The sequence below is a fragment of the Petaurus breviceps genome, unplaced genomic scaffold (assembly GCF_028583685.1).
Source record: "Petaurus breviceps papuanus isolate PSGF00001 unplaced genomic scaffold, PetGlider_PUasm1.0 551, whole genome shotgun sequence".
NCBI classification, from domain to species: Eukaryota; Metazoa; Chordata; class Mammalia; order Diprotodontia; family Petauridae; genus Petaurus; species Petaurus breviceps.
The window spans coordinates 29,903,520-29,929,334 of record NW_027186372.1 but is presented as its reverse complement, the minus strand read 5'-3'; the positions used below and the strand labels follow the sequence as shown (position 1 = coordinate 29,929,334).

The window sequence follows — 25,815 nt, the reverse complement described above, 5'->3', positions numbered from 1 at the left end:
TAAATAAGTTCCCTTTAGTCACATAGCTATTCAATTTCTGTTGAACCCTGGCCTGGCCTTCATAAATCCAAAAGCAATCCTCTTATCTACTCTAATTGCACAGTCATTTAATTCAAATCAGTGAACACTTATTAAATTGAATCTAGCCTAGCCCCCTCATTGTACAGCTGAAGAAACTGAGACCTATACGTATTAAATGACTTTGCCCTAATTCACAGAGCTAGTGTGGTAGCAGAGCTGGGACTCAAATCCAGCTACTCACTCAAAATTCAGCATCCTTTCCTTTACACTTTAATGCTGTTTCCTGGTCGTGTTACTAGGTCCTCTCTATGTTTAGTAATTTATGATTCTAACATACAAAGTAAAAAGTGATTGACTCTAGTCTTTCTGTCTTTACTTTGACCTTTGCATGACAAGGGAGAGAGGCTGAGACAAGAAAAAGGAAAGGGGAATAAACGGAGGGAAGGAGAGAGAGAGAGAAAGACAGAGAGATTGGGATTTTCTGATTCTTATTAGAGATGTAAACTGTTTATGACCCAATAAGCAAGATATAAGGTAATCTAGTAATTTAAGCCTTATTTTCAATTTGCCAGTAAGCCTGAAATGAAAAGTACATGGTAGTAAGTAGGCAAAGGGACCATGGTTTTCTCCAAATTCAAATGGGTTCATTGTTATGGTCCTTTGTTGTATTCCAGTCTTGTGTTATACTTTGCCAGAGAACTAATTAAGAATGGTTTGCTAAAATTAAGATGTGATCAGTTCTGTTCCTTTTTCAGTTGTGCAAAAGATTTAAAAGACCTGTGTTCTAGTGATGACTGCTACTTTACTAACTTTTGTCCTGGGGCAAGTCACTGCACTTTCTGAATTTCCATTTTTTCATGATAAATTAGAAAATGGACTAAATGATCTCTAGGACCACTTGCAGCCCTGACTTAATGGTTTCTAATGTTTCTCCCTGCACCATACTCAGTATTCTGGGTTCCAAGATTGTTTCCAGCCAGCCTTAACATTCTATATTTAAGGTTGCATAGTTTTACAATTCTATGAAACTTTTTTTTTAATTTAGAAAAGAAATCTGGCAGATACCTGCCCTGTAGCAGATGCTGCAATGTTTATTTACCAAGCTGTAGAAAAACCAAGAGCTGAAAACCCTAGGGTGCTTATGGAATTTTGCTATTTGGAAGAATTTTGTGAATTTTACTCTAATTGATTGCCAGACAGCTTGTCTGCACTCAGAAGCTGACAAGAAGGAGACACATGGTACTTTTAAACATTGTTTCTGGGTAAAAATAAATGCTGAAAAAGAATCAAAACCTGTTTTCAAGGCATCAAGATTCTACCTCTTCAACTTGCATCAACCTAGGCCTTTGATAGGCAAAATACATTTGAATTATGTCCCCTCTTCCCTCCTCCCACCCCCTCCCGTAAGTCATCTCATAGAATCTTCCTACTTTCTTTCCAGTGAACAGGAAAATCTTGCCTTACCAACTCTAAATATGTTATGCTTCAGGCAAAGTACTTTTTTTACAGAAAGATTTGCCTGTCATAAACTATTTAGGGAATTCAATAAGATCATTGGCACAGTAGACTCAGAACCAGGTTATAGTTTTAAGAGCTTTGGGGAAATAAGGAGGTCTCTGAACCTATTATAGTCAAAGGCCTCAACCTTGGCTTTTAACAAATAGAATTATAGATTTTTCAGACTGAAATAGATCTTGGAATGTAAACTGAATGTAGAATGGCAGATCTGGAATGGACCTAAAAACAATCTAGTGCAACTCCCTTATTTTACAGGTGAGGAAAATGCTGCCCAGAAAGGTGAAGTGAATAACATGGTCACTGTCAAAAAGAGAGTTTTGTCTTGGATTGTGGCCTGGATTTCACGTCCCTAGTGGCCAAGACGAGGGCCTTTACCTCTCTGTTACTTATGTAGAACTGAGGACTGTCACAGGAGTGGACTAAATGCTGAATAAGAGCTTGTTTATTGGATAGATAGAGCAGTTTTCCTCAGCACAGAGAGGTTTTCATGTTCTCAGGAGTAAGACCGGTGAGGGTAGGAATACAGAAAGAAACTGGTCTGTGAAGACATTCAATCTAAGAAACGTTTTTTAGAGATCTGCTGTGTGCCAACAACTGTAGTGAATACTGGAAACAAGGACAAAAATGAAACTTCCCTGCTCTTCAGGGAGCCACGGGAAAGATTAAAGCTGAAAACCTGTTTTACCGTGTAGTGGGGAGCACGCTGGAGCAGGATCGGGTCCTTATCCTGAGTATGACTTCTCCATCTAGATGTTCTCTCCTACTTTGTGGTTGTGTAAACAAGTGAGTTAACTTCTTGAATGAAGTCCTAGATTTTTCATCTCCCGCATGGGGATACTTACACTCTTGTTCTCATGGGGGTTTATGGAAATGAAGCGGAATATTGAATGCAAAACGCTTTGTAGCCATAAAGCTCCATATGTTTGTGAGATACTAAAATTATTTCTTTTAGAAATCACATTCGAAGAGCATGTGGACAATGCAGAGCCACTGTATCTCCTTTAGGTATCCCTTTTGCTTGGCATTGTCATCCAATCTTATTTCTGCATTAATGCTCAGAGGCACCTTATAGTATTATTCACTAGGGATTGAATTAGACATATATAATCCATGAGTGACCTCCTTTGCTTTTCCCTAGGAATGCCAACTTTAATATCACACACACACACACACACACACACACACACACCCTGCTCTCATAACATCAACAGGACATGAAATATAGATGCTCACAACTAAAAGAGAAGAACATAAAATGCTTAGTAAGGAAACTTAGAACATAGGACATAGACTGGTATAGCTAGAAGAGATCTTAGAATAGGGAATATTAGAGCTGTAAATTTCTTTAGAGATCTAGCCCACTTTCATTTTACATATGAAAAGCTGAAACCATGAAAAGGGAAATTACCTACTCAAGGTCACATAGCAAGTTAATAGGCAAGCCAAAACCAGAACCCATGTCTTCAATTTCCATTCCCTTACACTAAGTGCTCTTTGTACAACAGTGTGTTGGAAGCTTTTATTTATCTCTAAATGGCATAATGGAGTAAAGACCTTTTACATTAAGACTATATAAATGTCATTGCATGGAATTGTTCCCACAGAGTACATCACAAAGGATTGCTGAAGTTAAGGGGTAGTTGGCAGTGTCTTCAAATATCTGATGAGCTGGAAGAAGAATTTGGCTTGTTCTATATACAACATAGAACTAGGACCAAGGAGTGGAAAGTTTTAGGGAATAACTTCAGTTGAATGTAAGATAAAACTTTATAGCTATTAGAACTGTTCCACTATGAAATGAGCTAACTTGAGGGTAGCAGAAGCAAGCTGTCTGTTACTAGAAATGTTCTTAATAACCACTTGTCCAGGATATTATAATGGGAATTCCAATATGAGATGGGGGCTAGACTAAATAATCTCTGAGAGGAAAAACAAATTATCCCAGAATTTAGAAAAACTCTTATCTGTGGACAGTACCATTTCCAGATAATCAAACCTGCCCTGTCACTCAAAAACTAAATGACCAATATATAATGTTTATGCAGAACCACCCAGTAAACCTATATACTATAGCACTAGGCTAGTCTAGTAAATAATTCCTAAGGTGAAGACTGATCCTTCCCCCTCCCCATTATCTCTTGAATTTGGTCTGGTTCTAGGTCAAACCTAGGTATAGGTTATAAACAAGGGGGATTCCTGGAATTAGAGTTGGGGATCATAGGATATCCTGAGTAGGTCAAGAGTTACCTCAGAAAGACTGGTCTTAAAAGTGATAAAAGATAGAAATAGTGTTTGAGGGAAGGCAGAAAGATTGGAAAATTACTATACCATTGATAGATAGTGTTATACATGAGTTAAGCCATTCTAGAAAACAAATTGAAATTATGAAAGAAAAATTACTATTCATTCCTACCCTTCGACCAAGCAATCCCCGCAAAATGATCAAAGACAGAAAGGCCCTATATGTCCCAAAGTGATCATAACAACACTTTTTATAATACCAAAGAATTAGAAACAACGTGTATGTCCACTGTTTGGAAAATAGCTAAATAAATTGAGGTATATGAATGTAATATTGCCATGCCGTAAGAAACAACCAATGTGAGGAATTCAGAGAAATATGTGAACAATTGTGTGAAGCGATGCAAAATTTTTAAAAGAACTAGGACAATAATGACTATAATATAACCAAAAACAATACTAAAAAGCAGCTGCTCAAATGTGGATAGAGTGCTGGAGCTGGCCTATTCAGACTCTGCCCCTGACACTGACTCTGTGACCATGGACCAGTCATTTAACTTTAATCTGCCTCAGTTTCTTCAACTGTAAAATGGGGATGATAGCACCTCCCTTCCAGGATTATTTTGAGGATCCAGTGGGATATTTGTAAAATACTCTGCATGGTGCCCACCCCATAGCAGGTACTTCATATTTGTTCCCTCCTTCCCTTTTTGAGTCTCATTTTCCCCATTTGCAAAATAAGGGGGTTGGACAGAATGTACCACTGGAGTCCCTTCTGTCTCTACATCTATGATCCCATAACTAATCATGGCCCTGGAAAATAAACAATGAAACACTTTCCTCCTTTCAACTGAGAAGTGGCACAGGAGTAAAATATTCCGTATACTGTCAGGCATGGTGTCTTTTCTGGTTAGTTTGAACTGGTTTTCTTTTGTTACAAGAGAGTGTTTTAAAAATAGGTGTGGAGGCAATTAAGAAGTTGTAATTTGTTGTTGTCGTTGTTGTTTAAAGAGGCATCAGTTGGTACAGAGTAAAGAACATTGACCCTGTTATCAACCAGTCTGTATTCAAATTCTAACCCTGATGCATATTACTGACTTTGTGATCTTAGTGGGTAAATCCCTTGACTTCCCTGTTCCTCAGTTTCCTCATCATTAAGATGAGGGAATTGGATAAATAGTTTCTGAGGACCCTTACAGTTAAGGTTTACAGTCCTTGGAGGTTTTTAATTTTTTTTTTAATTTAAAAGACCATGCACCCAAGGTTCTAGAAACAGGGTTCAATTCAATTATACATATATTTATTAAACAACTAATATGTACAAGGTCCTGCACTAGGTCCTTTGTGGGGTGGGGGTTGTGTGGGGTGAAATAAGCCTTGGGATCTACCTTAAGACAGTTTACAATCTATGAAGGGCCTTAAGACATTTGCCATGATGACCTTGAGAATATGAAATATGCAAAGGGAAGAGCCATATAAAATGCTATGAGAAGTTTAAAGTGGAAGAAATTATTTTTAGCTGGGGGATCAGGGAAGGCTTCCAGAAGGAGGGAGCCCCTGAATTTTCTTTTGAAGTTAGGAGACTGCTTTAAAGTAATGGTGTCAAAATCAAATAGAAAAGGAGCCCTAAAGACCTGTTAACTTAGAAAATCACAAATTATATTACCTATATTATATTGCACTTTTACTTATTTTGTTAAAATCTCCCAATTACATTTTAATCTGGTCCTTTGCAGACTACTGAGTTTTATATCTCTGCCTTAAAGAATAGAGGTGGGAGGAAGAGAATTCCCGTTATGGAGTTGAGAGAGGGCTGGATATGAGACCAGTATTAGCAAGCAATCCAACCAATTTATCTTGAATGTCAGCATGTGTGAGCTAAGACTTCAAAAGTTGTATATTTGAAATTAATAATTTTTTTAAAAATAAATTAATAAGTTTTTTAAAAGAAAAAAAAGTTGTATATTTGGGCCAGGCTAGGAGAATTTTGGAGGTAAAGCTAAGTATATGCTTTATTTAGTAGGCAAGCGGCATTTTCAAAAGTTTTTGATCAAAGAGAATTAACATGATCAAAGCTGTTCATTAGGAAGATTGCATAAGCAGAGTAAGATGAATTTGAAAAGGGAAATGAGGGGCGGCTAGGTGGCATGGTGAATAGAGCACCCTGCAGTCAGGAGCACCTGAGTTCAAATCCAGCCTCAGACACTTAACCCTTACTGGCTGTGTGACCTTGGGCAAGTCACTTAACCCCAATTGCCCTGCCCTCCCCGCTCCAAAAAGCAAAAAAAAAAAAAAAAAAAGAAGAAGAAAAGGGAAATGAAGTGGGTGGTACCTTAGAGACTCATGGCAATGAGAATGGAGACACAGGAGATACTCAAGGGGTTCTGTGACAAGAGCATCAGAACTTTGCAACCAATTATTTTGGGGGCATAGGGTAAAATAAACCGAGATTTACCCTTCTTGAACCTGATTTTTCCTACATTTGATAAATGTGTTGCTTTGCCTTGGTTTGTAGTAGAGCATTCAGTTTTCAGGACTGAGCTATCTCCCTAGGGCTTTTGTTCCACAGAGCCAGGCAAATTACAACCTGCTGCCTCGAAAGGAAAATCTTTGGGTTTTTTCTTTAGTTTTAAAAATATTTTAATGAGTTTTCACACCTTAAGTGTCAAAGTGAATTTTTCCAGGACTATTTTGTCAAAAAAAAAAAAAATCTGAAAGTCTTAGTAATTAGTCTTGTCTCTATACTGAGGAAAGCTCTCCAGTAAAGCTGAGATGGAGTTGACAATAATGAGGTTGGACAAACCCCCATTTAGATCGACAGTTGTTGATAGTGGAAAAGATACCCACAAATCTGGGGGGGGGGAAGCTGCTTTGGTGACCACGGTAGAAGACTGCTGTAGGATCATTTTTGTTTCAGGTTGTGGAATCCTCATGTTTCAAAAGGGCAGAGGATGAAGAATTATTGGAGCAGAGCAAATTGGACACAGTGCAGCTGGTGTAGAGAGAATAATGGAACAAGCATGACTTGGGGCATGAAAGACTGTGAATCCTCATTGCTGTTATGAATCTTAGACTCGTAGTATGTCAGATGGAAGAAACCGAAGCGTATAAAACAGAATTTTAGAACCTTTAACAGACTTAGCAAAGAATTTCCGAATTCCAAGGAATCTCTGAGATCATCTAGTCCAGGGGCTGGCCAACTGTGGCCAGGGGACACAGGAGCTAATTTCTACTTGTCTTAGCTTGAGGGCCATATAAATCAGGCAGCAATCTTCAGTTTGCTCACTTCTGATCTAGTCTAACACCCTTATTTTACAGATTAGGAAACTGGATCCTAGAAAATTGATTTGCCCAAGGATAATATATCACTAGTCTGTTCAATGATCTTTTTACTAATAGCTAGCATTTGTATAGCACCTAATGTGTGCTAAGCACTATACAAATATTCTTTCAATGGATCCTCACAAGTGACCTTGGGAAATAGGTGCTATTATTATCCCTATTTTATAGTTTGGGAAACTGAGGCAAACAGAGATTAAATTACCTCTAGAGTGGCATAGCTCGGAAGTTTTGAGGCTAAATTTGAATTCACGTCTTCCTGATTCCAGACCCAGCACTCTATCCATTGTGCCATCTAGCTGCCCACTATATATTTATTGCTTGTCTAGCTTTATCTCCATCTTTGAAATAGCCTTCTAACTAGTTGTCCTCTCCCCTTCCCAATTCATAGTCCACACAGTCTCCAAAGTGATCTTCCTAAAGCACAGGTGGGGCATGTCACTCCTGTGCTCACAAAGCTTCAATGAATCCCAGTTGCCTCCAGGATAAAATACTAACTCCCCAGGTAATTAAATTCCTTCATAATCTGATTTTGACCTACTCTTTCTCATGCACCTAAGGACATTCTCTTATCCAGTGATCCTGTTCCACTTCAGTCCCTTGACAGTTCAGCCAAACTGTCTCTCCTTCTGTTCCTCACTAAAGACATTTCCTTTCCTTTTCTTTGCATAGGCCAGCCCCATTCTGTTAGCAGACATTCTCCTCAGTTCCACCTTCAAAGCTCACCTCAAGTGTCACCTCCTACTTGAGATCTTTCCTGATATCCTGACTACTATTGCCACTCTAAAGTCACTTCTAGCCCCATTCTTTGCTATGTGTGCTAGAATTCCTTCCAACTTTAAGTATTGATGAGCCTATAACCTGTAAAGAAGTACCATGATATCCTGGGAAGAGATCTGGTCTGTGAGTCAGAAGTCTTTGGTTCAAATCTTGACTCTCTTAATTGCTAACTATGTGACCTTGGGCACCTCACTTTAGTAGATCTAAGTTTCCTCATCTCTAAAATAAGGATTGTAATTCTACAACCTTCCTCACAGGATTTTTTTGTTTTTGAGAGCACTCTGTAAATAGTAAAACGCTATGGAATTATGCTTTATTATTATTGTTATTATTACAACACTAAAAACATGTTTACCAATATCAAGAGTGTTTCTGAAAGCAGTTATAGACCAGTTGGCAAAATAATGACCCATCTTCTTTGAACCATGCCTTTGAAGGTTAACTTCACCAGGAGGTAATGTGTGTACTTTCATGTTTGTGCTCTCTCTCTCTCTTTCTTTCTCTCTGTCTCTCTCTGTATATAAATATAATATAATTATATTGGTTGTACATATATGTGTATAATTATACATATATAATTATATATACTGATATATGCATACATATGTGAAGTGTTATATTCTGTTTTCCATATTTATATAATCTGCTTAGGCAAATACATGTATATAACTTGTGAAAGTGGAGAGTTTTTATACAAATGTCTGAATATCAAAGCAAAAATAAACTTTGGATGCATTTTAGAAGAAAGACTTTCATAAAACTCACAGTAAAATCTGATCTTTTTTCCAACCCTGGAGCAGACTGATAACCCCTTAAATTTTCTTCCTGGCCTCATTTCACCACATTCAGCTCTTCCTTTCTTATATGAATTAATTTGGTCTGAAATGTAAATGTATTCACTGAACTCATACTGAGAAGTCACACTCTGGATGAGGATATACTCTGACAAATCTTTTTCCTGGGCAGAAAGAAAGTAAGCCGTTCTTCCTTTGCCCTGACTGGAGCCAGGCACACTAAGTCATGATTAAACAAAAAATTAAAATTCCATTTCTGTATGAGACAAAATTTGACTGTTGGAATGCTAATTGATTTCTGTAGTGGAATATTAAGTTAAAAACCCCCAGACAACAGAAAAATTATTTACAGGAATCAGTCTGAATCTATTTTATATTTATTAATATACCTTCCACATTTATTTTGTGCCCCCCCCCAACTTGGCACCCCAGATGCTTAATTTCTGTCTCTACCTCCCTGCTCATTTGCTATAGCAAAATGAGGTCTGGGAACCAAAAATAAAAATAAAGAAAAAGAAAAGAAAAAGGTGTTTTGAACATCAGACTCAGAGACAGAATGCCCTAGGTTAATGTCTTTTAACTCCAGGGCCATTGTCATTTTTACTACTAGCCCAGACGTATAATAGCTTGACCATGGACAAGTTATTTCCTTCCCTGAGCCTTAATTTACTCAGCAATGAAACTGAGATAAAGATTCCTGCCCTTACTAAATTGCTGAAGCATTATTCTTAAGAAAGGGCTTTATAACCTCTAAAGCACCATAAAAATGTGAGCTATCATTTGAATTTTAGAACTCTCAGGAATAACATATACATTCAATTGGGTGTAGAAATCTCTCTTACCCTATAGGAAAGCAGGATGGGAAGAGGATAAGAGAAGTGGGGTGGGGGCTGATAAAAGGAAGGGTGCTTTAGGGGAGGCAATAATCAGAAGTGAAACACTTTTGAAGATGGACAGGGTGAAAGGAGAATGAGGGTAGAATAAGCAGGGGAAGAATAGGATGGTGGGAAATATACAGTAATTATAACTAGGAGAAAATTTATAGCAAATTTATCTGATAAAATGATACCTCATTTCTCAAATATGTAGAGAACGGAGTCAAATTTATAAAACTTAAAAGTCGTTCCTTAGTTGATAAATGTTCAGAGGATGTGAATGGGAAGTTTTCAGATAAAGTAATCAAAGCTAGCTATAGTCATATGAAAAAAATGCTCTAAATCATTATTGATTAGAGAAATGCAAATTAAAACCACTCTAAGCTACCACCCCATACCTGTTAGATTGACTAATATGATGGAAAAGGACAATGACAAATGCTAGAGGGAATGAGGGAAAAATGAGACACTAATGTATTATTGGTAAAGCTGTAAATTGATCCAACCATTCCGGAGAGCAGTTTGGAACTATGTTATAAAACCATGCATACCCTTTGACACAGCAATACTACTACTAGGTCTGTATTCCAAAGATATTTTTTTAAAAATAAAAAGGACTTATGTACAAAAATATTTATAGCATATCCTTTAGTGATGGCAGAGAATTAAAAATGAGGGGATGCCCATCAGTTGGGGAATGGCTGAACAAGTTGTGTTATATGATTGTGATAGAATGCTGTTGTGCTATAAGAAATGACAAAGAGGATGCCCTCAGAAAAGCTTGCAAAGACATGAACTAATGCAAAGTGAAATGAGCAGAACCAGAACATTGTACACAATAATAACAATATTGTATAATGACTGTCAATGATTTAGCTATTTTCAGCAATACGATGATCTAAGACATGTCTGAAGGACATCTGATGAAAAGTGCTATCCATCTCCAGAAATGAACTGGTGGAGTCTGAATGCAAATTGAAGTATACTTTTTTTTAGACTTTTTTTGGGGAGAGTTTTTTTCTCTGTATATTCTTTCATAATATGACTGACATGGAAATATGTTTTGCATGACTGCACCTATATCAAATCGCTTGCCTTCTTAATTGGGGGGAGCATGGCATGAGAAGGAGGAAAAGAATTTGGAGCTCAAAATTTTTTAAAAACTAATGTTTTTACATGTATTGGGAGAAAAAATAAAATATTAATTTTTTTTAAAGAAAACTTTCCCTAAGGGTTTTCCTCTCTTCGCTCTTTACAGCATTCATTCCATTAAGTCTGTGAACCTGTGCATGTGGATAGTCCCTCCAGTGATATAAATCATATTGCATTCATGTTGGTCCTTCTTACATAACAGAAGGAAGTAGTATGGTGTCATGGATAGTGAGTGCAGCGAACACAGCAGCAGCAAGACCTGAATTCAGATTCTCCCTTTGTAAAATAAAAACGTTGGATTGTTGAATCTTTGTTTTTATTTTTTTTCTCTCACTTAATAGTTTTATTTTTTTCAGTTACACGTAAAGATAGTTTTCAACATTCAGTTTTATAAGATTTGTAGTTCCAAATTTTTTTTCTCCCTCCCCTCCCCACCCCACTCCCCAAGACAGCAAGCAATATGATAGAGGCTATACTTGTACAATCATGTTAAACATATTTCCACATTAGTCATGATGTGAAAGAAGAATCAGAACAAAAGGGAAAAACAATGAGAGAAAAAAAGAGAGAGAAAATATGAAGTATAGTTTGCTTCAATCTGCATTAAGACTCCAGAGTTCTTCCTCTGGATATGGATAGAATTTTCCATCATGAGTCTTTTGGAATTGTCTTAGATCATTGCATTGCTGAGAAGAGGTAAGTCTATCAAAGTTAGTCATAGTACAGTTTTGCTGTTACTCTGTAGAATGTTTTCCTGGTTCTTGGCTTGCTGAATCTTTTAAGGTCCCATCTCACTCTAAGTCTGTGAACCTGTGACTCTGGCCTACCTCTTCCCATAAGGTCCCTGCAAGGGAATCTAGTTAATGTGCTGAATTCCTTCCTTCAGTTCTCTGGATATCCCCAGCATACCAATGAAGCACCTGGATTATCCATCATTATTTCTTATTGTCACTGTGTGACCAACCTTCTTTTTCAGACATATATTTCCTTTTTGTCAAGGTTCTTAACTTGGGACCTGTAGACCCAGTGGGTCTATAGATTTCAGGGAATCAATGAACTTGTATGGGTAAAAAAAATTACATGTTTAATTTCAGTAACCTCTAACTGAAACTTCCTTCAACTAAGAACATAGACAACAAACCTTATTCTGAGGAGTCCACAAATTTCTCCAGACTGCTCAAAGGGATCATGACACAAAACCAGTTAAGAACTCTTGTTTTATGACATCCTTTACACTTTATAATTCTTTGTAATCCCATGAATATAGTGTTTTCCAGCTGCTTACACACACCATGAGTCTTTCCATTGCCTTCAGGATGATTCAACTTCAATATTCTTTGGCAACTGTAGTGTTCTGCAACTTGTGGGCATATCACTTCATGAGAAGAGAAGGAATTTTAAAGAGATAGGCCTTTGTTTCAGGAAGAAGTATAGTATCATTAAATGAACTTTATAATTTCCTACTCTTCGTCCACTTGATTTTTCCTGTGTGAATCATTTGGTCAAATTATTTTGAGTGATTATGGATTTCACTTAGGAGGCTTTGAAGCATACCAGGACCTGATATAATTAGCACGGTATCATCCACAGATGGGCAGTGAGATGATATAGGGGATGGAGTGCCAAGCCTGGCATCAGGAAGAGTCATCTTCATGAGTCCAAATCTGGCCTCAGACACTTACTAACTGCTTGACATTGGGCAAGTCACTTAAACCTGTTTGCCTCAGTTTCCCCATCTGTAAAATGAACAGGAGAAGGAAATGGCATACCACTCTAGTATCTTTGCCAGGATCTAGATGGGGTCACAAAGAGTTCACACAGCTGAAGATGACTAAACAACAACATCCACAGATACCTACTGGAGAATTTCACCATCTCTATGGAATCTTTTTTTTTTTTTTGCATATGGTCTCAGAATTATTTGTCCTCTGTGACAGTGATGAATAATTGGTGGCAATGTGTCTCCTTGTCTGTGATTTAATTCATGTTAAGGATCAGAAGGTAGTTGAAGAAAGGTATCTCTTAATAGTTTTAAAAGTATATGCGTGAGAAACACCTTGGAGAAGAGCCTTTAAGACAGCATTTTGTTCTGTTGAATCAAATGGGATTTTTGTTTCTTGTATTTGTTTGGTTTTTTTGGTAGTATATTATAAACACAACAGTCTTGTATTCTTTATATCTTTTGGTCAGTTATGTAATGGTGAGATATGTTCTACCATGGAAGATTGTTTATAAAAGCCTTCCTGTTCCCTTTGCCAATGAGTGTTATAAATACTCACTGATTAAATGAGTTTTCGGGTACCTGATAAACATTGCTTGAAAAGAAGTTTTCTTTAAAGGAGTTGGGTTTGTAGTGTTTCTTCATACGTTTGATTCCTTTTCCCTTTCCTGATTATGGTAATGTATTCTTTTAGGGACAACAGAGAAGACCAAGGAAGGACATCTATTTTGGAGATGGCCAAAGGAGAAAAGACTGGCACGATAAAGAAGCAATTAGAAAGGATGCTGAACGAGTAGGTATGGACAACCATATTTTCAGTTTTCTCAGCTAAGACATTCTGCATTCTGTGTCCTGAGGTAGGATGACTCTGAGGGCAGCAGGGGAAGAGGACGAGCAGTTTCATCACCTTGGAAAGGCAGTTACCAAGATGAGGTAGAGATTTCCCTTAGTCCTGTTTCTACAAAAAGTTCTCCCTGTTTCTGACTCCAGAGAAACCTGAAAGTGTTGACACCCCAATATGACATATACCACATCAAGACTTCTGATTGGTTGGTATAATCCCTCCAGGTCTAACAGTGACACAGCGAAAGGTGATGTTCTCTTGTGGTATACTCTTTCCTTATATATTCTGTTGGTAGCAACTTAAGTGCAACATGGTTCCTAGAAAGTTCCTAGACCTGGAGTCAGTAAACCCGGGCTCTAGTCCCAGCTTGACCACTTCCTCCTTCTGTGAGCTGCAGTTTCTTCATCTGTAGAATGGTGATGATAACAATAGCTGACATTTACCAATGGGCAGGTAATTCCAAGAGCCCTGGATATAGCATTGACCCCCATACCATCAGCCCCATTTCCAGCCCAGCCAACCCATTTTCCTGAGAAGCCACCCTTGGGGAGATGTGACTGTGACCTCTCTATTCGCTCTGCAGGTGCTGCCATCCCTGCCTTGCCATCAGAGCCCTTGACATGATTAAATGAGTCCACATAAGAAAAAGGTCTTATCAATAGAAATAGCTTTTAATAAGGCACACTTATTTTTTTTAATAAATTTATTTATTTATTTTTAGTTTCAAACATTCATTTCCACAAGATTTTGAGTTACAATTTTTTTCTCCCCATCTTTCCCCTACCTCCACCCCAAAATAGCAAGCCTACTGAATACCCTTCCCCCAATCTCTTCTCTCTTATATCCTCCCCCATCACCCCCTTAACTTTCTAGTAGGGCAAGATGGATTTCTATACCCCAATGCCTGTATATCTTATTTCCAAGTTGCATGTAAAAAAACATTTTTTTTTAAAACTTTTGAGTTCCAGATTTTTTCCCTTCTTCCTTCCTCATGTGCCCTGACTGGGAAGATAAGCAATTCAATATAGGTTGTACATGTGTAGTTACCCAAATAATTTCCATAGTAGTTATATTCTGAAAGACTAACTATATTTCCCTCCATCCTATCCCACCCCCGACTTTTTCTATTTTCTCCTTTGACCCTATCCCTTTTCAAAAATGTTTGCTTCTAACTACCCTCTCCCCCAATCTGTCCTCCTTTCTATCATCCTCCCTCTTATCCCCTACCCCCCTATTTTCCTGTAGGGTAAGATACCCAATTGAGTGTTTATGTTATTCCCTCCTTAAGCCAAATTCAATGAGAATAAGGTTGTCCCATTCCGTTTCACCTTCTTGCTCTTCCCCTCCATTGTAACAGTTTTCTCTTGACTCTTAGATACCTTAATCTATCTCTCCCTTTCTCCTTCTCCCAATAAATTCCTCTCTCACCTCCAGATTTTATTTTTTAGAAATCATCCCTTCATATTCAACTCATCCTGTGCCCTCTGTCTATGTATATATGAACATACATATGCCCATACTCACATATATATTTATATACACATAGACCCTCCTATAAATACATATATATATATATATATATACATATATATTCCCTTCAACTATCTTCATGCTGAGAAGAGTCTTATGAGTTACAATTATTGTTTTTCCATATGGAATATAAATAGTTCAACTTTAATAAGATCCTTATGATTTCTTTTTCCTGTTTATCTTCTCATGCTTCTCTTGCTTCTTGTATTTGAAAGTCAGATTTTCTGTTCAGCTCTGGTTTTTTTTCATCAAGAATGCTTGAAAATCCTTTGTTTCATTGAATGACCATATTTTCTCCTGTAGCATTATACTCAGTTTTGCTGGGTAGGTGACTCTTGGTTTTAGTCCTAGCTCCTTTGACCACCAAAATATCATATTCCAGACCAATCGATCCCTTAATGTACAAGCTGCTAGGTCTTGAGTTATCCTGATTGTGTTTCCACAGTACTCAAATCGTTTCTTCCAGGCTGCTTGCAGTATTTTGTCCTTGACCTGGGAACTCTGGAATTTGGCTACAATATTCCTAGGAGTTTTCTTTTTGGAATCTTTTTCAAGAGGCAATTGGTGAATTCTTTCAATTTCTATTTTGCCCTCTGGTTCTAGAATATGAGGGCAATTTTACTTGATAATTTCTTGAAAGATGGTGTCTAGGCTCATTTTCTGATCATGGCTTTCAGGTAGTCTAATAACTATTTATCTCTCCTGGTTCTATTTTCCAGGTCATTGGTTTTTCCAATGAGATAGTTTACCTTGCCTTCTATTTTTTCATTTGTTTGGATTTGTTTTATAGTATCTTCATTTCTCATAAAGTCATTAGCTTCCACTTGCTCGAATCTGATTTTGAAGGAGTTATTCTCTTCAGTGAGTTTTTGAAATTCCTTTTCCATTGGGCAAATTTGACTTTTTAAGGCATTCTTCTCACTGGCTTTTTGGACCTCTTGATATTTGAGTTAGTCTTACTTTTTTTTTCACCTACTTTATTCTTTTTTTTTTAGTTCCTTTTTATTATTTTTCAAATGCTTTATTAACTTCTGATTTACATCATTTATTTCTGCCAGATTTTGAGTTACAAATTTTCTCCCCGTTTTTCCCCTACCCACCACCCCAAAATAGCAGCCCCACAGGATATCCCCTCCTCCAATCTGCTCTCTCCCATATTTTCTCCCATACCCTTTTCGACTTTTCCAGTGGATCCCTATGCCCCAGTGCCTGTATATCTTATTTCCCAATTACATGTAAAATAGTATTAATAATAGTATATATATATATGTGTGTGTGTGTGTGTATCTATATATATATATATTTGATTTTAAAACTTTGAATTTCAGATTCATTCCCTTCCTCTCTTGTTACCATCCTTACTGGGAAGATAAGCAGTTCAGTATAGGTTGTACATGTGTGGCTAATGCAAAACAGTAACATAGTAGATATATTGTAAAAGACTGACTATATTTCCCTCCCTCCTATCCTACCTCGCACCTGTTCTATTCTCTACTTTGATCCCATCCCTTTTCAAAAGTGGGTGCTTCCAACTTCCCCACCCCCCAGCCTGCCCTCCCTTCCATCATGCCCCCTCTCACCCTCTTCCCCCCCTACTCTCCTGGAGGGTGAGATACCCTATTTAGTGTGTATTTCATTCCCTCCTCAAGCCAAATTCAATGGGAATAAAGTTGACCCATTCCCTTTTGCCTTCCTATTCTTCCCCTCCATTGTAACCATTTTCCCTTGCCTCTTCTATATGAGATAGTTTACCCCATTCTGTCTCTCCCCATCTCCTCTCATTATATTCCTCTCTCACCTCTTAATTTCACCTTTTAAGTATCATCCCTTTCTGTTAAATTGGTCCTGTGCCCTCTATCTATGTATACCTGTAAACATATATAGACACATTCATGTATTCATATGCCCATATACCCTCATATATAAACATATATTTTTTTATTCCCTTCAACTACTGAGAAAAGTTTCATAAGTTACAATTATTGTTTTTCCATGTAGGGATGTTAATAGTTCAACTTTGATAAGTTCCTTATGATTTCCCTGTTTACCTTCTCATGCTTCTCTTGCTTCTTGTATCCAAATGTCAAAATTTTCTATTCGACTCTGGTTTTTTAAGCAAGAATGCTTGAAAGTCCTCTATTTCACTGAAAGACTATGTTTTCCCCTGAAACATGATACTCAGTTTTGCTAGGTAGCTGACTCTTGGTTTTAATCCCAGCTCCTTTGACCTCTGGAATATCATATTCCAAGCCCTTCGATCCCTCAGTGTAGAAGCTGCCAGATCCTGGGGTATCCTGAATGTGTTTCCACAATATTCAAATCATTTCTTCCTGGCTACTTGTAATATTCTCTCCTTAATCTGGGAATTCCAGAACCTGGCTATAATATTCCTAGGAGTTTTCTTTTTGGGATCTTTTTCTGGAGGTGATCGGTGGATTTTTTTCAACCTCTATTTTGCCCTCTGGTTCTAAAGCATCAGGGCAGTTTTCTTTGAGAACTACCTGTAGAATGATTTCTAGGTTCTTACTTTGATCATGGCTTTCAGGTAGTCCTATAATTTTTAAATTATCTCTCCTGGATCTATTTTCCATGTCAGTGGTTTTTCCCATGAGATATTTCACATTGCCTTCTCTTCTTTCATTTGTTTGGATCTGTTTAACAGCATCTTGATTTCTCATAAAGTCATTAGCTTCCATTTGCTCCAATCTAATTCTGAAGCAATGATTCTCCTCATTGAGCTTTTGAGATTCTTTTTCCATCTGGCAAATTTGGCTTCTTAAGGCATTATTCTCCTCATTGCCTTTTTGATCCTCTTTTGCCATTTCAGTTAGTCTATTTTTTAAGGTGTAATTTTCCTCAGTCAGGCTGTTGACTCATTTCATAATTTTTTTGCATTGTTCTCATTTCTCTTCCCAATTTTTCCTCCTCTTATCTGCTTCTTAAGGTCCTCTATGGCCTGTAACCAGCTCGTATTTTCCTTTGAAACTTTTGGTGTAGGAGTTCTGACTTCATTGTCTTCCTCCTGTTCCATGCTTTGCTCCTTTTTGTCCCCATAATAGGAATATAATGTTGGAATCTTCTGTCTGCTTTGTTTCCTTTGCCTGGTCATGTCGCCCCTCAGTCACTTGACCCTTGGGCTTTTTACCACAGTAGGACTCTGCCACCAGACAGGGGAGCTTTCATCCCAAATGCCGGGGTTTTCTCAGCTGCCGGAAGTATTAGATGGGTGCCCTCTCTGAGGTCTCCACATGGTCTGGCAAGCTGGACACACCCCAGGACCTCCACCCTAGACTGCAATCCAGATCCAGGCAGGTTAAAGCAAGAGCGATTACCCCTCAGACTGGTGCTTGGTCCCCCTACACTCTGCAGGCCAGGAGCTGAAGCTGCCACATGGGGCTGGCTGGCTGTTTTGGCGTCTCAGGGGCTTCTCGCCCCTGGGGCAAAAGCCAATGCTCTCCCAACTACTGGGTCCCAAAATCCAGACCGCACTGACCTCTCACTTTGTCCTTCGCATCTATGTGTTGATAAATCTGGAAACTGCCACAGTTGCTGCTGATCTGGAGTCCCTCGGGCCAGCAGCTGGTCAGACCTGCCCTGGGGCTAAAACCTCAGCAGTGGAACTGGGCTCAGCTCCCAGAGCGCTGCGCTGGCCAATTTCTGCCGGCCTGCTGGGCTGTCCTCAGCAGGAGGTTAGCTTCTCTGTGTCATTTTGTGGGTTCTGAAGCTCCAAATTTTGTTCAGAGTCCCCTTTTTACATGGATTGGGGAAGGTGGAATCCTGAACAGCGGGGAGGTCCTGCTTCTACTCTGCCATCTTGACTCTGCCTCATCTTATTTTTTAAAGTGTTATTTTCTTCAGTGTATTTTTGGTCTCCTTTAGCAGGCTGTTTACTCTGTTTTAATGATTTTCTTGCATCATTCTCATTTCTTTTCCCCATTTTTCCTCCATTTTTCTTACTTGATTTTCAAAATCCTTCTTGAGCTCCTCCATGTCCTGTAACCAATTCATATTTTTCTTGGAGGCTTTTGATGAAGTTCTGACTTCACTCTCTTTCTCTCGCTCCATGTCTTGATCCTTTTTGTCCACAAAAAACAGGATTATATGGTCTGTTTGTGCTTCCTCTGCTTACGGATGTTGCCAGCCAATTACTTGACTTCTGAGCTTTTTGCCATGGTAGAACTCTGCTTCCAGAATGGAGAGAGCTTTGTCCCAAATCTCTGGGGTTTTCCCAGCTCCGGGACCTATTGTGGGGGTGCCTTCTCTGCAGCCCCCACAAGCTCCGGCTCACTGGCCACACACCCCAGGACCACCACTTATGCCCGCGATCCAGATCCAAGCAGGTCAAATCAAGAGCAGTTACCCTCTGAATGGTCGCTTGGTCCCCCTACAGTCTGTAGGCCAGGAGCTCCTGAGGCAGCCTCCACACCTCTGCCACTTCTCACCCCGGGGCCAGGGGCCAGACCACACTTTTCCATCTATCCCTGTTCCAACAGAGTTCCACATTGATCTTTTACTTTTTCTTTGGAGTTTATGGGTTGAGAAGTCTGGAAACCGCCACAGCTGCTGGTGATTCACTCTCTTGAAGTCTGCTCTGTCTGCCGCTGGTCGGGGCCACCCTGGGCCCAGAACCGGGCGGCTCACACAGGACTGCACTTGGCTCCAAGCTCAGTGCAATAGACCCTTCCTGCCAGACTGCCAGACTTCCTTCAGCGGGAGATTTGTTTCTCTCTGTCACTTTGTGGGCTCTGTAGCTCTAAAGTTTGTTTAGTCATTTTTATACATGTATTGGAAGTGATTGGAGTGGGAGCTCATGCCAAGTTTGTGCTTCTACTCCGCCGTCTTGGCTCCACCCCTCGTGAGGCACATTTCTTGTTAGTAGAAATAGCTTTGAAGAAGATACATTGCCATTTTCTTTGCCAGTTCACCATAAGCACTTTACATATGTGCAGTAGCCTTTACATCTGACTGGCGCCAGAAACTTACGCTGTGTGTTATCTCGTCCCATTTGTGTTGGTGCCTGAGAACAGAAAACGTCTTGCTTTTCCATTTTTATCTACAGGACTTAGCATGGTGCTTTGTACATTGAAAGTATTTAATCATTGTTTTTTTCTCATTTCATTTATAAACCAGTAGCCTGTATATCCACATTGTAAAGTTTACAAAATACTTTAAATACATACGATTCCCATAAGAGCCCTCAGAAGCAGCTACTACAGAAAGTATTAGGCTATTACACATATGAGGAAAATGGGACTCAAAGAAGGTAAACATCTTACCCATTCTCACACAGCAAGCAATAGTCTGAGGTAGAATTCTAACTTAGATCTCCTGGCTCTAGAGACCAGCTCTTTCTGATACGACTTTCCATCCCTTCCTACATCATAAGGATATTGTGAGGAAAGTTGTACACGATAAATTGCAATAGAAATAAAAACTATCTATTATTAATTTGGTGATTTTTTTTTTTTGCATTTTGCCCCTAGGAAATGGAGAACAAGGAAAGCCCTTTCCCCTAACAGATGCAGAACGAGTGGACCAGGCTTACAGAGAAAATGGATTTAACATCTTTGTCAGTGATAAAATTGCTCTGAATCGATCCTTACCTGATATCCGGCACCCAAAGTAAGCATACCTTCTTTTAAACTTTAATGAGTGTCTCATAATTCTTACTCAGATAACATCAAATCTCTGCTCAAAACCCCTGATTGTCTGAACACTGTTTATCAGATAAGATCACCTGTCATTCAGGATCCTTTATAATCTGGCTCCAGTCTCACTTTCCAGCCTTATCTTAGCATGGTCCCTTTTACCTATGCTATACCTCCGCCAAACTGGACTATCCACCAGTGCCTGTTTTCTGCCATCTCCTGTTCTTGGTGCTTTTGTTCATGCCATCTTTCATACCTAGAATGGAGTCTCTACACACCCACAGCCCAGTCAAAGATCGTTGAATTCTCTGCCTTGCTTTCAAGACCTATCAGGTGCTAGCTACCTCCTTCCCTGACCCCTACCTACCACCTTAGCTGAAAGCAATATCTTAATATTTTGTGTGGATCTCAGGCTTTCCTTATCATCAGACATTATAGTTATTTGTCTGTATATCTTATCCTGTCCTCCCATCCCCATAAGAGTGTAAGCTCCTTGAGAACATGCACTGTGTCTTATTTCATCTTTGTATACTGGGTTTTGCTCATAGTATGTTTTCTACATAATACATTATGTTCTTTTTTCAGTATTAGTGGGGTTGAAGCAAAGATTTCAAAGCCTCAAGACCATATTAAAGCTAAGGAGATTATAGTTTTTGATTTGGTTATTCAGTTGTCGTAGTCTAAGTGATAAAAAATAATCTGAGTGGTATAGTAGAAAAAGCAGTGGATTTCTAATCAGAAGAGCTAACTAAAAATCCCAGCCCTGGTACTTATTAGCTGAGTAATCTCAGGCAAGTTACTCAGTGTTCAGGGCCTCAGTTTGCTTATCTGTAAAATGAAGATAATACCTATTCTACCAGCCCTTCAGGATCCTTGTGAGGAAAGTGCTTTGTAAGCTATAAAATGGTAGAAAAAAAGTAAGCTGTTATTATAAATATAAACTTCCCTCCCAGTTCTTAGCAGATGTCAGTCAATTCTGCTGCTTAGATAGTAGCCCCTGCCCATAGAGGGAAGATGCAGTCTGTGGTTCTTTTTCTGCCAAGGCCCTGAGGGGTCCCTGCGTTGATATTTCTGTGGGCAGACAACAGTGTGGGGCTCTGCCTCTGACCTGCTACTAGTTTTCCGCCAGGCCCACCTTTCAGTAGTCATGTGGCTTAGCTGTTTTTAACATGACTAAATTTATTACTGTGGCCTGACTGAATATCAGTCAGTCTCAATAATCATTTTACCATTTGTAGCCCCTTATAAATTCCATATTCAACAGCTTAACTTTTTTCACATCATGATTTGTTGTCCCAAGAAAGAAATTCATTTGGGTTTATTTCAGTATAACTTCTTACCCTCCTAAACTAAATTTCACTTTTTCAACTGAATTGGAAGTAAGGAGATCTAAATTGTAATCCTAGCTCAGACACTAAAAATTATATTCCCTTGTGCAGATCACATGCCCTTTCTAGCACTCGGTTTTCCCAAGTTGCATTTATGGGTACAGTAGAGTTCTTAAGATTTCGTGAGAGAGCTGAAGACGGAGAGACTGGATCAAGAAAAAAGAGGAAAAGTATTAATAGTTCCAATAATATCTAAAATGGCTCCTTTTTAGTGGCAATGAACTAGAAATCAGGAGAGTGCCCATCAACTGGAGAATAGCTGAAAAAATTATGGTGTATAAATGTAACAGAATACTATTGTGCCATAAGAAATGATGAAAGAGACAGTTTCAGAGAAATCTTATATGAATTAATGTGAAGTGAGCAGAAAGAGAACAATTTAAACAATAATGACAGCATTATAAAGACAACCAACTTTGAAAGACTAAGAACTGTGATCATTGTAATGACCTACCACAATTCTGCATGCTTTTTACCTCCTGTCAGAGATGATGGACTTAGAGTGCAAAATGAGACATATTTTGGGATATGGCTCTTTCAGGAATATTTTTTACTTGATTAACCATTTTTGTTATGAGAGTTTGGGTTTTTTTTTCTTATTTTAATTAGCTGGGGGTAGGGATGAAAAAAATAGATTTTTATTCATTAAAAAATTTTTTTAAGATGGATTGGTTTCAGCTGGTGGTAGTAGGAAGATCAGAGAGAGAATGCTTTGTGGAAGAAAAGGTGGCATTTGAGTCTTAAAGAAAGGGAAGGATTTCAAAGAGTATAAATGGGAAACAAACATAAATCCATTGCAGAGATAGAATGTGACAGGTATAAGGAAAGGCATGAATGTGGGGAAAGACCTGTGAGTCACCCCCATTGGCTAAAACATTGAGAACTGGAAAAGTGGGAAGACAACAGATTGTGAAAGGTCCTGAATACCAGGCTAAGTACTTTAGAATCTTTCATAGACAATAGGGAGCCACAGAGGAGAAGATTATGCTGGTAACAGTTGAGAGGAAGTCAATACTTCAAGCTATTTCTGGATTCTTCCAAGACATGGACATGGGAGAATTTTTGATCAAAATACTTTGTAGGTGCCAGAGAGACCCATGACCCCAATCATTAAGCTGACCCAACCTTAACTTATTTTTAGTTCTCCTCTCCAGGAGGCTCAGCTGTGCTGAGCGATAGCTATAGCTAAGACATCAGCTGTGGGATCTACGGGGCTTATTAGAAGAGGGCCAGCTCCTCAGTGAGACTCTCTTCCAACATGGTGGGACAGGGAGCAGGCAGACTTTGTTAATGCCAGCTGGCCAGCTTTGCCATGCAGCACAGAGCCCAGATAGCTCCTCAAAGTTTCAAATCAGTAGGGCCAACCTGTTTCAATTCCATTTTCAGAGGTGGTTGTATTTACCAAGGCAGTTTCTGGAGAACAAGAGGCAGCTGGTAAAAACAAACAGCCCCTCAATCTAGTATCTGACACATGACTGCCAGAATTCAGTGTGTAGCTGAATAATGATGACAGTTCCACTGAAGACATTGTCTAAGCTAAAAGGAAATTGCACTTGTTCTTCATATACCCTAATTTGCCCACGAGTTTCCACTGTCACCTAGAAATAAAACTTCCCACTGGGGGAGGAGAAGCTCTTCAAAACATTTGTCAGCTTCTTTTTTTTTTTTCTGAAAAGCTTGGGTCCAGAAACTCCAGCGTGCCTGGTAACTGAAAAAGGGCCTTTTAGGCAGCACAGAGAAGGACTTCTGAACTATGAGGACCCTCCACATTAAAAAAAAAAGTATAATCATCTTTTGCTTTTAAATCACCTTCATTTCCAAATAGATCCCTCTCTCCTCCCCTCCTTTATCCAGCAAGCCATCTTTTGTAACAAAGAATGTTTTAAAGAGGAAAGAAATATAGTGCAGCCTAAGCAATCAACAAGCATTTAAGTGCATACTATATGCTAGGCACCATGTAAGCCCTGGAGTTAAATATACAGGCATCCTTCTAATGGAGGAGATCACATGTACATATATGTGTAAGTATATACAAAATAAATACAATATAATTTGGTCAGGGACTATACCATCAGCTGAGCTGCAGGGGGGATGTGGGGGGAGGTAGTAGGAGCAGGGGTCAGGAAAGGTTCATGTAGACTGTGGTGCTTGAGCTGAGTCTTGAAGGAAACCAGGGGTTCCGAGAGTTGAAGAAGAAGAGGAATTACATACCAGGCATGGGGGATAGCCAGTGCAAAGTCATGGGGATGGAGTGTTATGTTGGTAGAATATTGAGTAAAGCCAGTATGGCTGGATGGAAGATTGTGAGTAGAGGAGAAGAGTGTCATCGGCCTAGAAGGGTACATATTAAAAAGAGGCAGTGATGGGGCTGGCAGAGAGAGGGCGAGGATGACACATGATCAGACTTGTACATGAGGAAAATCAATCAAGTTTGGCTTTGTATGAAATATTCTATACCTATGGGCCTGAACTTGTGCAAAGCAGGAAGATGGGTAGATTTTCTCACATCTTCTTAAGAACAAATTTCATCTCAAGATATGGAAGGAAGGAAGGAAGGAAACAAGGAAACATTAAGCATCTACTATGGACTATAGACATCTGCTGTGTGAACTGTGCTATTAAACACTTTACAGAAATTATCTAAATGTCATCCTCACAACAACCATGGGAGGGAGGGGCTTTTATTCTCATTTTACAGTTAAGGAAACTGAAGCACAAGTTAACTAACTTACCGAAAGTTCCATGACTAGTAGGCTTCTACAGCGGGACTTAAACTCAGGTATTACTGACTCCAGGCCCAGCTCTCTCTCCACTGTGCCACCAGTGTTTGTCACAGTTAGCAGAAGGGAATATCAAGATGAAGTAGCAGAATGTGGCATACGGTGGAGAAGCAAACACTGATGTAAGGGACTTTAAACCATAGTCTTTGAACATAGAATATTAGAGCTGGAAGGAGAAGAGACCTTAGATTATCTGGTTCAGTCATCTTCTTTTACAGATAAGAATATTAAGGTCAAAAGGTTTGAAAAAAAGTCATACAAAAAAAAATATCACAATCTACCATACTAAAATTAAAGGGCATATTATCAGTACTATTTAAACTATCCCTTTTCCATCTGGGTTTATCAGTTCTTTACCCTCATTATAAACTGGTGGACTGCCATGGACAATTTTCTCCCTTTGGGTGGCTGTCTCTTCATTTACCTTACTGTAGTTACATCTTTCTATCTTTATGTGATTCTGTGGAATAAGGTGTATAGCTTCCAAATTGACTAATTTTGAGGTTTATATATATTAAAATGGTTAATACTGTAAATCTCTCTATAATAATTGTTAACAAAGTAATTTCAAGTTTTATTTGATTCTTTATTTTTTTTAAATTATCTTATTTGATCCTCTACTCTGCAGGTGAAGTTCCCAAATTTACATAGTTAGCTAACATCTGGGTTGCATAATTTTTAATTTTCACATTCCCAAGCAACTAGCACAATTCCTCACACATATTAGGTGCTTAATAAATGCTATCCAAATTCAATTGAAACCCAATTCTTACTCCAAGTTCATTCACTGTGGCCTTAAGTTATGACCGTTATCCTAGAGAAGCATCTATAAAAAGGAAACTAATATTTAACTGACATAAATGGCCAAGTATTAAAGGCATCTACATATTTGTTATTGGATGGAGTCAGTGGTTTAAGTTCATTTTTAAAATGATCCAAATACTTTAACATGTCAGAATCCTGTTACCTGAGAACTTGCTGAGTTTACAGCCCCCGGGGAGGCAAGAACTTAGTGTTTGACAGCCAGTTATTAACATTAGGTGTGATTGTTTTTCTCTTTTGTTTTAAACTGGTTCCTTCTGACAGCTGAAAGGGAGTAAGGGAAGATTTTGTTTGAAAAGCTGTTATTACCATTGTTTTAGCACCACTCTGGTCTTTAACTCTGTTGTATCTGTAGTTTTCTTC

The 25,815-nt window shown here is 38.7% G+C and overlaps 1 protein-coding gene across 5 annotated transcripts in view; it reads left to right on the top strand.

Moving 5' to 3' along the window:
• GALNT10 (polypeptide N-acetylgalactosaminyltransferase 10) overlaps positions 1-25,815 on the top strand; it is a 181,612-nt gene that overhangs the window by 66,790 nt on the left and 89,007 nt on the right. For all 5 annotated transcript variants that reach the window (XM_069102545.1, XM_069102547.1, XM_069102544.1 and 2 more), the window contains exons 2-3: positions 13,135-13,237; positions 20,298-20,436. In XM_069102545.1, the coding sequence (XP_068958646.1) occupies positions 13,135-13,237; positions 20,298-20,436 (242 nt within the window). The remainder of the gene's footprint in view (positions 1-13,134; positions 13,238-20,297; positions 20,437-25,815) is intronic.